At 41.3% G+C, this 18,022-nt stretch overlaps 1 protein-coding gene across 1 annotated transcript; it reads left to right on the forward strand.

Annotated features, from left to right (window-relative positions):
* The first annotated feature begins 153 nt into the window (after nucleotides 1-153).
* LOC118377395 (histamine H1 receptor-like) lies at nucleotides 154-17,482 on the forward strand. Its single transcript, XM_052496230.1, has 5 exons — nucleotides 154-232; nucleotides 12,422-12,627; nucleotides 13,127-13,350; nucleotides 15,712-15,807; nucleotides 16,026-17,482. The coding sequence occupies exons 2-5, from the start codon at nucleotides 12,436-12,438 to the stop codon at nucleotides 17,275-17,277; spliced, it is 1,764 nt and encodes a 587-aa protein (XP_052352190.1). The 5' UTR covers nucleotides 154-232; nucleotides 12,422-12,435; the 3' UTR covers nucleotides 17,278-17,482.
* Nucleotides 17,483-18,022: the final 540 nt, after the last annotated feature.

Genomic DNA, 18,022 nt, shown 5'->3' on the forward strand with positions numbered 1-18,022 from the left:
CTTAGTGTTCTGAGTGTTCTAGAGTTGCCTTTCGTGTTCTGAGTGTTCTAGAGTTGCCTTAGTGTTTTTGAGTGTTCTAGAGTTGCCTTAATGTTTTTGAGTGTTCTAGAGTTGCCTTAGTGTTTTTGAGTGTTCTGAGTGTTCTAGAATGGTCTTCACCCCACACTGGAAAGACGGGAGGGGACTGAACAGTGCGCAGCTCCTGCCGTGACGACACCTCTAGGTGACTCATGTAAGTACATTTAATTTTCTTGTATATCGTATGATTGATTTTCTCTTTCCTATCCTCCTTGTCTTGTGTGAAGTAATAGGCATGGTGAAAAACACCCAAATACACATTCATTGAAATGTGAAAGAAATCTAAAATAATTATAATATACAGTACAAGTAGAAGTTGGGACAGCTACTCATTTGTGACTTTAGAGAATAACAACAACAACAAAGGATTTAAAACCTCTTGGGGCTAGGGGGCAAGATTTTCACTTGCAATGAGGAAGTAGGCCAACTAGGAACTGGGGACACTTTTGTGAGTTGCGCAAGACGTGAAAAGTGGCGCTGGTTTGTTTTCATTCCTGTAATTGAAAACAGATTGCCCGTCTACAATTTGATTGATTATTAACGTTTAAAAATACCTAAAGTTGTATTACAAAAGTAGTTTGAAGTATTTTGGCAAAGTTTATAGGCAACTTTTGAAATGTTTTGTAGTGACGTTGCGTTTTTTGTAAGCTGTTTTTTTCTGGATCAAACGTGCTTTATAAATGGACATTTTGGATATATATGGACCGAGTTAATCGAACAAAAAGACCAAGCCAGACACCTAGGTGTCAAGGTAATGCATGTTTTATATTTTATTTCAGCGTTTTGTGTAGCACCTGCAGGGTTGAATTATGCTAACTCCTTTGTTTACTGCTGGTGCAGATGGTGTAGGCCATCAGATAATAGCTTCTTATGCTTCTGCGGAAAAGCATTTGTAAAATCTGACATGTTGGCTGGATTCACAACGAGTGTAGCTTTAATTGAGTATCTTACATGTGGGATTTAATGAAAGTTTGAATTTTATAGTATTTTATTCGAATCTGGCGCTCTGCGATTGGCCGGTTGAGACATTTGCATCCCGCCAATCCCTAACTAGAAACAAACTTTCAAACATAAGGAAACTTGTTGGCAAGGAAAAAACAGGTTTAAAAAAATAGGGTTTTGTCACACTTGTCATGACCAGCCAAAAAACTACAGTAGTAAATACAGTAGTATAAATACTAGAATGAGCTTACAGTACCAGTCAAAAGTTTGGACACACCAGGATTTATCTTTATTTTTACTATTTTCTAGTAGTGAATATAGTGAAGACTATGAAACAACTCGTATGGAATAATGTAGCAACCAAAAAAGTGTTAAACAATTCAAAATATATTTAACATATTTCAAAGTAGCCACTCTTTGCCTTGATGACAGGTTTGCACACTCTTGGAAGAGTTGGTCATATAGTACACTAAGGACCCTGGGAAGAGTTGGTCATATAGTACACTAAGGACCCAGGAAGAGTTGGTCATATAGTACACTAAGGACCCTGGGAAGAGTTGGTCATATAGTACACTAAGGACCCAGGAAGAGTTGATAATATAGTACACTAAGGACCCTGGGAAGAGTTGGTCATATAGTACACTAAGGACCCAGGAAGAGTTGATAATATAGTACACTAAGGACCCTGGGAAGAGTTGGTCATATAGTACACTAAGGACCCAGGAAGAGTTGATAATATAGTACACTAAGGACCCAGGAAGAGTTGATAATATAGTACACTAAGGACCCAGGAAGAGTTGGTCATATAGTACACTAAGGACCCAGGAAGAGTTGGTCATATAGTACACTAAGGACCCAGGGAAGAGTTGGTCATATAGTACACTAAGGACCCAGGAAGAGTTGGTCATATAGTACACTAAGGACCCTGGGAAGAGTTGATAATATAGTACACTAAGGACCCTGGGAAGAGTTGATAATATAGTACACTAAGGACCCAGGAAGAGTTGGTAATATAGTACACTAAGGACCCAGGAAGAGTTGGTCATATAGTACACTAAGGACCCAGGAAGAGTTGGTCATATAGTACACTAAGGACCCAGGAAGAGTTGGTCATATAGTACACTAAGGACCCAGGAAGGGTTGATAATATAGTACACTAAGGACCCAGGAAGAGTTGATAATATAGTACACTAAGGACCCAGGAAGAGTTGGTCATATAGTACACTAAGGACCCAGGAAGGGTTGATAATATAGTACACTAAGGACCCTGGGAAGAGTTGATAATATAGTACACTAAGGACCCTGGGAAGAGTTGATAATATAGTACACTAAGGACCCAGGAAGAGTTGGTCATATAGTACACTAAGGACCCAGGAAGAGTTGAGTAATATAGTACACTAAGGACCCAGGAAGAGTTGGTCATATAGTACACTAAGGACCCAGGAAGAGTTGATAATATAGTACACTAAGGACCCTGGGAAGAGTTGATAATATAGTACACTAAGGACCCAGGAAGAGTTGGTCATATAGTACACTAAGGACCCAGGAAGAGTTGGTCATATAGTACACTAAGGACCCAGGAAGAGTTGATAATATAGTACACTAAGGACCCAGGAAGAGTTGATAATATAGTACACTAAGGACCCAGGAAGAGTTGATAATATAGTACACTAAGGACCCAGGAAGAGTTGGTAATATAGTACACTAAGGACCCAGGAAGAGTTGGTCATATAGTACACTAAGGACCCAGGAAGAGTTGATAATATAGTACACTAAGGACCCAGGAAGAGTTGGTCATATAGTACACTAAGGACCCAGGAAGAGTTGATAATATAGTACACTAAGGACCCAGGAAGAGTTGGTCATATAGTACACTAAGGACCCAGGAAGAGTTGATAATATAGTACACTAAGGACCCAGGAAGAGTTGATAATATAGTACACTAAGGACCCAGGAAGAGTTGATAATATAGTACACTAAGGACCCAGGAAGAGTTGCAGGGGAGAAGAGAAGAATGTGCCTATTTGAAAGCTAGGAAAAAAAGTTGGTCATATAGTAACTAAGCTCCATTTAGAGTTTAAAAGTAGCTCTCATGCTAGAAGAGTTGAGACCCCTATTATACATAAGGACCCATCTAAGAGTTGGTCATATAGTCACTAAGGACCCAGAAGAGTTGGTCATATAGTCTGGATGAAATAAAATATAGTACCCTAAGGACCCAGGAAAAGTTCAATCTCCAGATCGACATCCAGATCATTAACCCTCTGCTCTACCAGGGGATAGCAGTGGCGTTGCCTGGTTGTTTCAGTCTTAAGGGGAAGAGTTGGTCAATCTACCCAGAAATCATTTGATATTGATCGTTTTTACCCAGAAATCATTTGATATTGATAGTTTTTACCCAGGAAATCATTTGATATTGATACTTTTACCCAGAAATCATTTGATATTGATCATTTTTACCCAGAAATCATTTGATATTGATCATTTTTACCCAGAAATCATTTGGTCATTGTTAAGGACCCAGAAATTGATAATTGTACATTGACCCAGGAAGGGCTGATTTATAGTAATCAAGGATAGGAAGAGTTTTATAGAAATCATTTGATATTGATAGTTTTTACCGAGAAATCATTTGATATTGATCATTTTTACCCAGAAATCATTTGTTATTGATCATTTTTACCCAGAAATCATTTGATATTGATCATTTTTACCCAGAAATCATTTGATATGGATCATTTTTACCCAGAAATCATTTGATATTGATCATTTTTACCCAGAAATCATTTGATATAAAAACAGCTGCATTGTACCTTTTCTTAAATCAATCAAATATTTTTTTTTAATTTTTCCTGAATTTAGTTTTTGTATAGTTATTATTTGTCACCCTTTTTCAGAAGGTGTATTTCATGCATATTGTATGTGTGCAAATGCAGAATTTAGACAAACTATAAAAACAACTTTAATAAACTAAAAAACACACAATATAATTCCTACTTTGAGACGCCTGATATGATCCCTTGTGTCTTATTTTTCATGATCTGAAAAGCAAAAAAAGTCATCCTAGATCAGCAGGTACCTTTTAAAATATGGGCCCAGGAATACGCAACATTTAAAGATGGTGAATAACCCCGTTACCGGTATTTATCCGGGCTAGTTATGTTTGAGAAGGCTAAAAAGGAAGTATGGAATTCCTGATTGACAACATGGCTATGTACTGAACAAATAAACTGTAAGTGAGCTTCTATTTGAAACCACACGGTCATATTGTTCACATATTAAATGTATACTCATTGTTGTGTTTGTATGATGAAATGAGAAACATAATGGGGCTGTATTCCAGTCTATAGAGAAACATAATGGGGATGTATTCCAGTCTGTAGAGAAACATAATGGGGATGTATTCCAGTCTGTAGAGAAACATAATGGGGATGTATTCCAGTCTGTAGAGAAACATAATGGGGATGTATTCCAGTCTTTAGAGAAACATAATGGGGATGTATTCCAGTCTATAGAGAAACATAATGGGGATGTATTACAGTCTATAGAGAAACATAATGGGGATGTATTACAGTCTGTAGAGAAACATAATGGAGATGTATTACAGTCTATAGAGAAACATAATGGGGATGTATTACAGTCTATAGAGAAACATAATGGAGATGTATTACAGTCTATAGAGAAACATAATGGAGATGTATTACAGTCTTTAGAGAAACATAATGGGGATGTATTACAGTCTGTAGAGAAACATAATGGGGATGTATTACAGTCTGTAGAGAAACATAATGGGGATGTATTCCAGTCTATAGAGAAACATAATGGGGATGTATTCCAGTCTGTAGAGAAACATAATGGGGATGTATTACAGTCTATAGAGAAACATAATGGGGATGTATTACAGTCTATAGAGAAACATAATGGGGATGTATTCCAGTCTATAGAGAAACATAATGGGGATGTATTCCAGTCTATAGAGAAACATAATGGGGATGTATTCCAGTCTATAGAGAAACATAATGGGGATGTATTCCAGTCTGTAGAGAAACATAATGGGGATGTATTACAGTCTATAGAGAAACATAATGGGGATGTATTCCAGTCTGTAGAGAAACATAATGGGGATGTATTACAGTCTGTAGAGAAACATAATGGAGATGTATTCCAGTCTATAGAGAAACATAATGGGGATGTATTACAGTCTATAGAGAAACATAATGGAGATGTATTACAGTCTATAGAGAAACATAATGGAGATGTATTACAGTCTATAGAGAAACATAATGGGGATGTATTACAGTCTGTAGAGAAACATAATGGAGATGTATTCCAGTCTGTAGAGAAACATAATGGGGATGTATTCCAGTCTGTAGAGAAACATAATGGGGATGTATTCCAGTCTATAGAGAAACATAATGGGGATGTATTACAGTCTGTAGAGAAACATAATGGGGATGTATTCCAGTCTATAGAGAAACATAATGGGGATGTATTCCAGTCTGTAGAGAAACATAATGGGGATGTATTCCAGTCTATAGAGAAACATAATGGGGATGTATTACAGTCTGTAGAGAAACATAATGGGGATGTATTACAGTCTGTAGAGAAACATAATGGGGATGTATTACAGTCTGTAGAGAAACATAATGGGGATGTATTACAGTCTGTAGAGAAACATAATGGGGATGTATTCCAGTCTATAGAGAAACATAATGGGGATGTATTACAGTCTGTAGAGAAACATAATGGGGATGTATTACAGTCTGTAGAGAAACATAATGGGGATGTATTACAGTCTGTAGAGAAACATAATGGGGATGTATTACAGTCTGTAGAGAAACATAATGGGGATGTATTACAGTCTGTAGAGAAACATAATGGGGATGTATTACAGTCTGTAGAGAAACATAATGGGGATGTATTACAGTCTGTAGAGAAACATAATGGGGATGTATTACAGTCTATAGAGAAACATAATGGGGATGTATTCCAGTCTATAGAGAAACATAATGGGGATGTATTCCAGTCTATAGAGAAACATAATGGGGATGTATTACAGTCTGTAGAGAAACATAATGGGGATGTATTACAGTCTGTAGAGAAACATAATGGGGATGTATTCCAGTCTATAGAGAAACATAATGGGGATGTATTCCAGTCTGTAGAGAAACATAATGGGGATGTATTACAGTCTATAGAGAAACATAATGGGGCTGTATTCCAGTCTCTAGAGAAACATAATGGGGATGTATTCCAGTCTATAGAGAAACATAATGGGGATGTATTATTACAGTCTGTAGAGAAACATAATGGGGATGTATTACAGTCTGTAGAGAAACATAATGGGGATCTCTGTAGAGAAACATAATGGGGATGTATTACAGTCTATAGAGAAACATAATGGGGATGTATTACAGTCTGTAGAGAAACATAATGGGGATGTATTACAGTCTGTAGAGAAACATAATGGGGATGTATTACAGTCTATAGAGAAACATAATGGGGATGTATTCCAGTCTATAGAGAAACATAATGGGGATGTATTCCAGTCTGTAGAGAAACATAATGGGGATGTATTCCTGAGAAACATATGGGGATGTATTACAGTCTGTAGAGAAACATAATGGGGATGTATTACAGTCTGTAGAGAAACATAATGGGGATGTATTCCAGTCTGTAGAGAAACATAATGGGGCTGTATTACAGTCTGTAGAGAAACATAATGGGGATGTATTACAGTCTGTAGAGAAACATAATGGGGATGTATTACAGTCTATAGAGAAACATAATGGGGATGTATTCCAGTCTATAGAGAAACATAATGGGGATGTATTCCAGTCTGTAGAGAAACATAATGGGGCTGTATTCCAGTCTATAGAGAAACATAATGGGGATGTATTCCAGTCTAGAGAGAAACATAATGGGGATGTATTCCAGTCTATAGAGAAACATAATGGGGATGTATTCCAGTCTCGAGAGAAACATAATGGGGATGTATTCCAGTCTATAGAGAAACATAATGGGGATGTATTACAGTCTGTAGAGAAACATAATGGGGATGTATTACAGTCTGTAGAGAAACATAATGGGGATGTATTACAGTCTGTAGAGAAACATAATGGGGATGTATTACAGTCTGTAGAGAAACATAATGGGGATGTATTCCAGTCTGTAGAGAAACATAATGGGGATGTATTACAGTCTGTAGAGAAACATAATGGGGATGTATTACAGTCTGTAGAGAAACATAATGGGGATGTATTACAGTCTGTAGAGAAACATAATGGGGATGTATTACAGTCTGTAGAGAAACATAATGGGGATGTATTACAGTCTGTAGAGAAACATAATGGGGATGTATTACAGTCTATAGAGAAACATAATGGGGATGTATTACAGTCTATAGAGAAACATAATGGGGATGTATTCCAGTCTGTAGAGAAACATAATGGGGATGTATTCCAGTCTGAAGAGAAACATAATGGGGATGTATTCCAGTCTGTAGAGAAACATAATGGGGATGTATTCCAGTCTGTAGAGAAACATAATGGGGATGTATTCCAGTCTGTAGAGAAACATAATGGGGCTGTATTCCAGTCTGTAGAGAAACATAATGGGGATGTATTCCAGTCTGAAGAGAAACATAATGGGGATGTATTCCAGTCTGTAGAGAAACATAATGGGGATGTATTCCAGTCTATAGAGAAACATAATGGGGATGTATTCCAGTCTATAGAGAAACATAATGGGGATGTATTCCAGTCTGTAGAGAAACATAATGGGGATGTATTACAGTCTGTAGAGAAACATAATGGGGATGTATTCCAGTCTATAGAGAAACATAATGGGGATGTATTCCAGTCTCTAGAGAAACATAATGGGGCTGTATTCCAGTCTGTAGAGAAACATAATAGGGATGTATTCCAGTCTATAGAGAAACATAATGGAGATGTATTACAATCTGTAGAGAAACATAATGGGGATGTATTCCAGTCTATAGAGAAACATAATGGGGATGTATTCCAGTCTGAAGAGAAACATAATGGGGATGTATTACAGTCTGTAGAGAAACATAATGGGGATGTATTCCAGTCTATAGAGAAACATAATGGGGATGTATTCCAGTCTATAGAGAAACATAATGGGGATGTATTCCAGTCTGTAGAGAAACATAATGGGGATGTATTCCAGTCTATAGAGAAACATAATGGGGATGTATTCCAGTCTATAGAGAAACATAATGGGGATGTATTCCAGTCTATAGAGAAACATAATGGGGATGTATTCCAGTCTATAGAGAAACATAATGGGGATGTATTCCAGTCTATAGAGAAACATAATGGGGATGTATTCCAGTCTATAGAGAAACATAATGGGGATGTATTCCAGTCTATAGAGAAACATAATGGGGATGTATTCCAGTCTGTAGAGAAACATAATGGGGATGTATTACAGTCTGTAGAGAAACATAATGGGGATGTATTCCAGTCTATAGAGAAACATAATGGGGATGTATTCCAGTCTATAGAGAAACATAATGGGGATGTATTCCAGTCTATAGAGAAACATAATGGGGATGTATTACAGTCTATAGAGAAACATAATGGAGATGTATTACAGTCTATAGAGAAACATAATGGGGATGTATTACAGTCTATAGAGAAACATAATGGGGATGTATTACAGTCTATAGAGAAACATAATGGAGATGTATTACAGTCTATAGAGAAACATAATGGGGATGTATTACAGTCTATAGAGAAACATAATGGAGATGTATTACAGTCTATAGAGAAACATAATGGGGATGTATTACAGTCTATAGAGAAACATAATGGAGATGTATTACAGTCTATAGAGAAACATAATGGGGCTGTATTCCAGTCTATAGAGAAACATAATGGGGATGTATTCCAGTCTGTAGAGAAACATAATGGGGATGTATTACAGTCTATAGAGAAACATAATGGGGATGTATTACAGTCTATAGAGAAACATAATGGGGATGTATTCCAGTCTATAGAGAAACATAATGGGGATGTATTCCAGTCTATAGAGAAACATAATGGGGATGTATTACAGTCTATAGACAAACATAATGGGGATGTATTCCAGTCTATAGAGAAACATAATGGGGATGTATTCCAGTCTATAGAGAAACATCATGGGGATGTATTACAGTCTATAGAGAAACATAATGGCGATGTATTCCAGTCTATAGAGAAACATAATGGGGATATATTCCAGTCTATAGACAAACATAATGGGGATGTATTCCAGTCTATAGCGAAACATAATGGGGATGTATTCCAGTCTGTAGAGAAACATAATGGGGATGTATTACAGTCTATAGAGAAACATAATGGAGATGTATTCCAGTCTATAGAGAAACATAATGGGGATTTATTCCAGTCTATAGAGAAACATCATGGGGATGTATTACAGTCTATAGAGAAACATAATGGCGATGTATTCCAGTCTATAGAGAAACATAATGGGGATATATTCCAGTCTATAGACAAACATAATGGGGATGTATTCCAGTCTATAGCGAAACATAATGGGGATGTATTCCAGTCTGTAGAGAAACATAATGGGGATGTATTCCAGTCTGCTTTAAGGGGCTATACATTTGCATACTGAGAATGTTGTGGTAATATTAGGCAAAACTTACATATAGCATTTTCAAAAGGTTTCGAGGACCTCCAAGACAGGTAAAACGTATATTGTGTGAACAACATTGGAATATTATGTTAAACCTAAAACACGCCATGAACTTCATAAAAACGGACTTGTTTGGAAATTGTGGGAACATTATTAAATGTTCTGGGAACCTTTTAAATAACTTAGACCAGGTGTTCCTGTCAACATTTTTACAACATTATAGGAATGTCCTGTGCAATTTAACTTAAACATTGTATTAATGTCATGACATCTGAGCATATTTTGTGTTTTGAGAACCGATATTTTGTGATGTACCCACACTGTTCTCACAACCTAGTTAAATGTTAAGGGATCCTCTTAGGGATCCCTTGAGCTAGAATCCCGTCAGCGGGATAGATTTGACAACGTCCGGTGAAATTGCAGTGCGCCAAATTCAAACTACAGAAATTTAAATATTTAACATTCACATAAATACAAGTGTAATACATCAAAATAAATCCTAACTTCTTGTTAATCCAGCCGCTGTGTCAGATTTAATAAAGGCTTTACGGTGAAAGCACACCATGCGATTATCTGAGGACAGTGCCACGCATACAAAACATGAAAACCATTTTGCAACCAGGCAGGCAGGTGCGACACGAAAGTCAGAAATAGCGATATAATAAATGCCTTACCTTTGAAGATCTTTTTGCAATCCCAAATGTCTCAGTGACACAATGAATGGTCGTTTTGTTCGATAAATTCCTTCTTTATGTCCCCCAAATGTCCATTTATTTGGCGCGTTTGATTCAGAAATACACCGGTCCCAACATGACTACAAATGATCTAATAAGTTACCTGTAAACTTGGTCCAAACATTTCAAACAACGTTTCTAATCCAACCTCAGGTACCCTAAAATGTAAATAATCAATAAAATGTGAGACGGTATAAACTGTTTCCAGTACCGGAGAAAAATAACGAGGAGCGCGCTCCTGTTCACGCGCACCAAAAGACTTGAGTCTATCTGAGTGACACATGGAAGGAATAGGATTACTTCTTCATTTATCAAAAGAAAAACATAGAACAATTTCTAACGACTGTTGACATCTAGTGGAAGCCATCGGAACTGCAACCTGGGCCCTAATAAATCAGGTTTTCCATAGAAAGTTATTGGAAAACACAATGACCTCAAAATCAAATTTCCCTGGATGGATTGTGCTTGGGGTTTTGCCTGCAAAATCAGTTCTGTTATACTCACAGACATTATTGTAACGTTTTCAGAAACTGTAGAGTGTTTTCTATCCAATACTAATCCTAGCTTCTGGGCCTGAGTAACAGGCAGTTTACTATGGGCACGCTTTTCATCCGGATGTGAAAATAGTGCCCACTAGCTCGAAGAGGTTTTAAATGTTCTGTGGAATCTATAAAGAAGTGAAAGATTGTTCTGTCAACGTTCTAGCAACATCAAAGGAATGGTTTGTGCACCCTGATAAAAAATATTATCTGAATGTCAGCAGAACTTGGAATGTTTTTGTGTTTTAGGAACACATCTCCACAATCTTCCCACAACCTAAATAATATTTCTGGGAACGTTCTTGTAACGTCAGGTGACTGTTTTTGGCACCCTAAAAGAAACATTGTAGAATCATCCACACAACTGGACAGGTTTTTGTGCTTTGGGAACATATATTTTGTGACACAATGTTCCCATCAGACTGTACCCACGACCAAATGAAAGGTTCTGGGAACCTTTTTAAAATAACAGATTAAAATGTGTTCTAGGAACATTCTTGCAACATCAGGCAAATGTTTAATACAAACATTCTATGATCATAAAAGCACAACTAGACAGTTGTTGTGTTATGAGAACATTTGCCGCGACCAAACAAATGTTCTGTGAATTTTCACGGAACCAATTTTGGTTTTCTTGGATGTTATTAGAGGGATTGTTTTCAATGAATCTCCTTTGAAAGAAAATTAATCTATTCATCACCAGCTGCTGTTTGAATGAACTTACATCCACTATCAGACTGGTTAAATAGAAAAGCACACAATGTGTGTGTGTGTGTGTGTGTGTCTGTGTCTGTGTGTGTGTGCTTGTCAATAGTCGGGGTCGATTTCACGGCTTAGTAGGTGAGCACAAGGAATAGGCAGATCAAAGAATGAGTGAACAATTCATATTTTTAAATATCATGAGGAAGTGTTTTCAGTCTGTAGACGACAGGTCAGAAGACAGCTGAGTGACAGTGGGAGGAGGTGTTTTCAGTCGGTAGACGACAGGTCAGAAGACAGCTGAGTGACAGTGGGAGGAGGTGTTTTCAGTCGGTAGACGACAGGTCAGAAGACAGCTGAGTGACAGTGGGAGGAGGTGTTTTCAGTCGGTAGAGGACAGGTCAGAAGACAGCTGAGTGACAGTGGGAGGAGGTGTTTTCAGTCTGTAGACGACAGGTCAGAAGACAGCTGAGTGACAGTGGGAGGAGGATGGTCTATCTTAACAGTCAGGTACCATTGTGTCTCAATTCTATCCTCTTTAACATAGCCTAACCTCTTAACCAGCTCTAGGTAAACGTAAGCCTGCTAGCTGAAGGAAAAAGTATCATAATAAAATGCTTTGAACATGAACTGTATTTCACTGTGGTGTGTGTGTGTGTGTGTGTGTGTGTGTGTGTGTGTGTGTGTGTGTGTGTGTGTGTGTGTGTGTGTGTGTGTGTGTGTGTGTGTGTGTGTGTGTGTGTGTGTGTGTGTGTGTATCAGCAGGTAGTATTATCAGTATGAACATCAGTACCAGTGATAGTTGTGATGCATTCCAACTCTCCAGTAGCCACGCCCACGTCCCCAGTATTACTTGGCCCTACATCGCCGCTGAGCTGATCATCGCTCTCCTCACTATCGCTGGGAATTTCCTGGTCTGTCTGGCCGTGAACCGAAACCGGAAGCTACGCACCGTCACCAACTACTTCCTGGTGAGAGGCTGAGAAACGTGTTACACTTAAAAAGGTCCCCATGGGAAGAAGGAAGATCAAAGAGATAGATAGATGACTCTGGATGGATAAAAACCTGTTTTAGCATGGGCATTGCCATTCATGACTCCCACCATTTCAATGTAGTCAACTGGGTGGGGATTCCTATGGTTGGGATCGATCAGCCAATGGTCTGAGGATTGTCTTCTTCAAATTGGATTGTTTATGATTAGTAAATGGCTTGACGCTATATCACCACCTCCTAGTGGCCACAATAAATTAACGACAAGATTTGGTTCAGTACTGCAGGTGGCGGGTAAATCACCAATATTAAACCCGTACACTTTTTTTCAAACATGAGATGAAAATGTACTACTCTACAAATATCATGATGGCACACATCATCTATCGAACTATGTGGAGAAGATGAGCTAATAGGAACCAAAGGAACCCAGGAAGAAACTTCAAAAGGAACTTATCTCTCCCCATTTCCCTTTCCCAGGTGTCGCTTTCGGTGGCCGACATCTTTGTGGGCGTGCTGGCGATCCCGTGTGCCGTGTTGACCGACTTGGGCCAGCCGCGCCACAACCTGCCTCTGTGTCTGCTCCTCCTGAGCGTGCTCATCGTGCTAACCCAGAGCTCCATCCTCAGCCTGCTAGCGGTAGCCGCAGAGCGCTACGTGGCCATCCTGCTGCCGCTCCAGTACCAGAGGATCGTGAGCCCCAGGTAGGTCACCCAGGTGGATGAGGCTAGTTAGCTGCTGATCATAGTCCACCCAGGTGTATAGGGCTAGTTAGCTGCTGATCATAGTCCACCCAGGTGAATGAGGCGAGTTAGCTGCTGATCATAGTCCACCCAGGTGTATAGGGCTAGTTAGCTGCTGATCATAGTCCAGCCAGGTGACTGAGGCTAGTTAGCTGCTGATCATAGTCCACCCAGGTGGATGTAGACTAGTTAGCTGCTGATCATAGTCCACCCAGGTGTATAGGGCTAGTTAGCTGCTGTCATAGTCCACCCAGGTGAATGTAGACTAGTTAGCTGCTGATCATAGTCCACCCAGGTGGATGTAGGCTAGTTAGCTGCTGATCATAGTCCACCCAGGTGAATGAGGCTAGTTAGCTTCTGATCATAGTCCAGCCAGGTGACTGAGGCTAGTTAGCTGCTGATCATAGTCCACCCAGGTGTATAGGGCTAGTTAGCTGATAATAGTCCACCCAGGTGAATGAGGCTAGTTAGCTGCTGATCATAGTCCACCCAGGTGAATGAGGCGAGTTCGCTGCTGATCATAGTCCACCCAGGTGAATGTAGACTAGTTAGCTGCTGATCATAGCCCACCCAGGTGCATGTAGACTAGTTAGCTGCTGATCATAGCCCACCCAGGTGCATGTAGACTAGTTAGCTGCTGATCATAGTCCACCCAGGTGCATGTAGACTTGTTAGCTGCTGATCATAGTCCACCCAGGTGAATGAGGCTAGTTAGCTGCTGATCATAGTCCACCCAGGTGTATAGGGCTAGTTAGCTGCTGTCATAGTCCACCCAGGTGAATGTAGACTAGTTAGCTGCTGATCATAGTCCAGCCAGGTGACTGAGGCTAGTTAGCTGCTGATCATAGTCCACCCAGGTGTATAGGGCTAGTTAGCTGATCATAGTCCAGCCAGGTGAATGTAGACTAGTTAGCTGCTGATCATAGTCCACCCAGGTGAATGTAGACTAGTTAGCTGCTGATAATAGTCCAGCCAGGTGGATGAGGCTCGTTAGCTGCTGATCATAGTCCACCCAGGTGAATGTAGACTAGTTAGCTGCTGATCATAGTCCACCCAGGTGAATGTAGACTAGTTAGCTGCTGATCATAGTCCACCCAGGTGAATGTAGACTAGTTAGCTGATCATAGTCCACCCAGGTGCATGTAGACTAGTTAGCTGCTGATCATAGTCCACCCAGGTGAATGTAGACTAGTTAGCTGCTGATCATAATCCACCCAGGTGAATGAGGCTAGTTAGCTGCTGATCATAGTCCACCCAGGTGTATAGGGCTAGTTAGCTGCTGATCATAGTCCACCCAGGTGAATGTAGACTAGTTAGCTGCTGATCATAGTCCACCCAGGTGAATGTAGACTAGTTAGCTGATCATAGTCCACCCAGGTGAATGAGGCTAGTTAGCTGCTGATCATAGTCCACCCAGGTGTATAGGGCTAGTTAGCTGCTGATCATAGTCCACCCAGGTGAATGTAGACTAGTTAGCTGCTGATCATAATCCACCCAGGTGAATAAGGCTAGTTAGCTGCTGATCATAGCCCACCCAGGTGCATGTAGACTAGTTAGCTGCTGATCATAGTCCACCCAGGTGAATGTAGACTAGTTAGCTGCTGATCATAATCCACCCAGGTGAATGAGGCTAGTTAGCTGCTGATCATAGCCCACCCAGGTGCATGTAGACTAGTTAGCTGCTGATCATAATCCACCCAGGTGAATGTAGACTAGTTAGCTGCTAATCATAATCCACCCAGGTGAATGAGGCTAGTTAGCTGCTGATCATAGTCCACCCAGGTGCATGTAGACTAGTTAGCTGCTGATCATAGTCCACCCAGGTGCATGTAGACTAGTTAGCTGCTGATCATAGTCCACCCAGGTGAATGTAGACTAGTTAGCTGCTGATCATAGTCCACCCAGGTGAATGTAGACTAGTTAGCTGCTGATCATAGTCCACCCAGGTGAATGTAGACTAGTTAGCTGCTGATCATAGTCCACCCAGGTGAATGTAGACTAGTTAGCTGCTGATCATAGTCCACCCAGGTGAATGTAGACTAGTTAGCTGCTGATCATAGTCCACCCAGGTGAATGTAGACTAGTTAGCTGCTGATCATAGTCCACCCAGGTGAATGTAGACTAGTTAGCTGCTGATCATAGTCCACCCAGGTGAATGTAGACTAGTTAGCTGCTGATCATAGTCCACCCAGGTGAATGTAGACTAGTTAGCTGCTGACTAGTTTACGCTTTCATGTGTCATCCTCTGGGTTCCGTTTGTACTTTTAAAACTGTATTTAAACCATTCTAATTGTTTTACCCCAAAAAATACAAATCAATCAGGAACGCCCGGCTGGCCCTGATCCTCACCTGGTGTCTGGCCCTATTCTCTGGTTCCATCCCTCTGATGGGCTGGCACGGATCACTGCCACCTTCTGGGTACGTATCATAACATGACATTGTTGAACATTTTTCCATCTTAAAATCTGGATTTAAATGTTAATCGTACAATCTGAAACTACCTGGTTGTCACCAGTATATGGTTCACTTGAACTTTCAAATTTAAATTATACGCTAACTCATTTCTATTAAAAAAATTAATGTTGTATTAAATTTAAAAATAAAAGTATAATAATCTCTTCACTTTTTATTTTCAGGGCCTGTCTCTTCACCTGTGTGGTCAATTTGAGTTATATGGTCTACTTCAACTTCTTGGGCTGCGTGCTGGTTCCCCTGGTGGTCATGTTTATCATCTACGGTCACATCTTCCTCACGGTCCGACAGCAGCTCAGACGCATCGCTGCCGGGAGGGGACCAGCCAGACCTGATACCAGGGAGGGAGAGAGTGGACCAGCCAGACCTGATACCAGGGATGGAGAGAGTGGACCAGCCAGGCCTGATACCAGGGAGGGAGAGATGGGACCAGCCAGGTCTGATACCAGGGAGGGAGAGAGGGGACCAGCCAGGCCTAATACCAGGGATGGAGAGAGTGGACCAGCCAGACCTGATACCAGGGATGGAGAGAGTGGACCAGCCAGGCCTGATACCAGGGATGGAGAGAGTGGACCAGCCAGGCCTGATACCAGGGATGGAGAGAGTGGACCAGCCAGGCCTGATACCAGGGATGGAGCGATGGGACCAGCCAGACCTGATACCAGGGATGGAGAGATGGGACCAGCCTGGCCTGATACCAGGGATGGAGAGAGGGGACCAGCCAGACCTGATACCAGGGATGGAGAGATGGGACCAGCCTGGCCTGATACCAGGGATGGAGAGAGGGGACCAGCCTGGCCTGATACCAGGGATGGAGAGATGGGACCAGCCTGGCCTGATACCAGGGATTGTGGGACTGGGGCTGGGAGCAGAGAGGATGATGCTGGGGCTGGAAAGAGGACTAGGGTTGAGTTTGGGGCTGGAAAGAGGGCTAGGGTTGAGGCTTGGGGTGTTAGTGGGGTAGCAGTGTGGGGAGGAGCTGGGAATAAATGGTCAGAGGGTGAGAGTTGGAGTGGAAATGCTGCGGAGATGACTAGCCATGCTAATGGCTGTGTTAGAACTGATCCTGGGTCTGTGGTAACCAGCGAATCCAAATCCGAGTCCAGAGGTCCAATGAAGGACAGGTGTGGGTCCGGCGTCAGCGAGTATAAGCGAGCGGTGCGTATGCGCCGTGAGGTGAGGAAGACCACCTCTCTGTTCCTGGTGTTGTTCCTGTTTATGCTGTGCTGGCTGCCTCTCCACTTCCTGAACTGTGTTACGTTGATGTGCCCGCGCTGCCACGTGCCCCTGCCCCTCACCCTGGCAGCCATACTGCTGTCCCACGCCAACTCTGCCCTTAACCCGCTGCTCTACGCCTATCGCATGAGGTCCTTCAGACACACACTGAGGGCGCTCTGCTGCACACACACTGCATGATACACACACACTGCATGATACACACACACACTGCATGATACACACACACACTGCATGATACACACACACACTGCATGATACACACACACACTGCATGATACACACACACACTGCATGATACACACACACACTGCATGATACACACACACACTGCATGATACACACACACACTGCATGATACACACACACACTGCATGATACACACACACATGATACACACACACTGCATGATACACACACACACTGCATGATACACACACACACTGCATGATACACACACACACTGCATGATACACACACACACTGCATGATACGCATGATACACACACACACTGCATGATACACACACACTGCATGATACACACACACTGCATGATACACTGCATGATACACACACACTGCATGATACACACACATGCATGATACACACACACTGCATGATAAACACACACTGCACACTGCATGACACACACACACACACACACACACACACACACACACACACACACACACACACACACACACACACACACACACACACACACACACACACACACACTGCATGACCCAATATGGGCCCCCGAGTGGATCAGTGGTCTAAGACATTACATCTCAGTGCAAGAGGCATCACTGCAGTACCTGGTTTGAATCCAGGCTGTATCACATCCGGCCGTGATTGGGAGTCCCATAGGGTGGCGCACAATTGGCTCAGCGTCGTCCGGGTTTGGCTGGTGTAGGCCGTCAT

The sequence above is a fragment of the Oncorhynchus keta genome, chromosome 35 (assembly GCF_023373465.1).
Source record: "Oncorhynchus keta strain PuntledgeMale-10-30-2019 chromosome 35, Oket_V2, whole genome shotgun sequence".
Classification (NCBI taxonomy): Eukaryota; Metazoa; Chordata; class Actinopteri; order Salmoniformes; family Salmonidae; genus Oncorhynchus; species Oncorhynchus keta.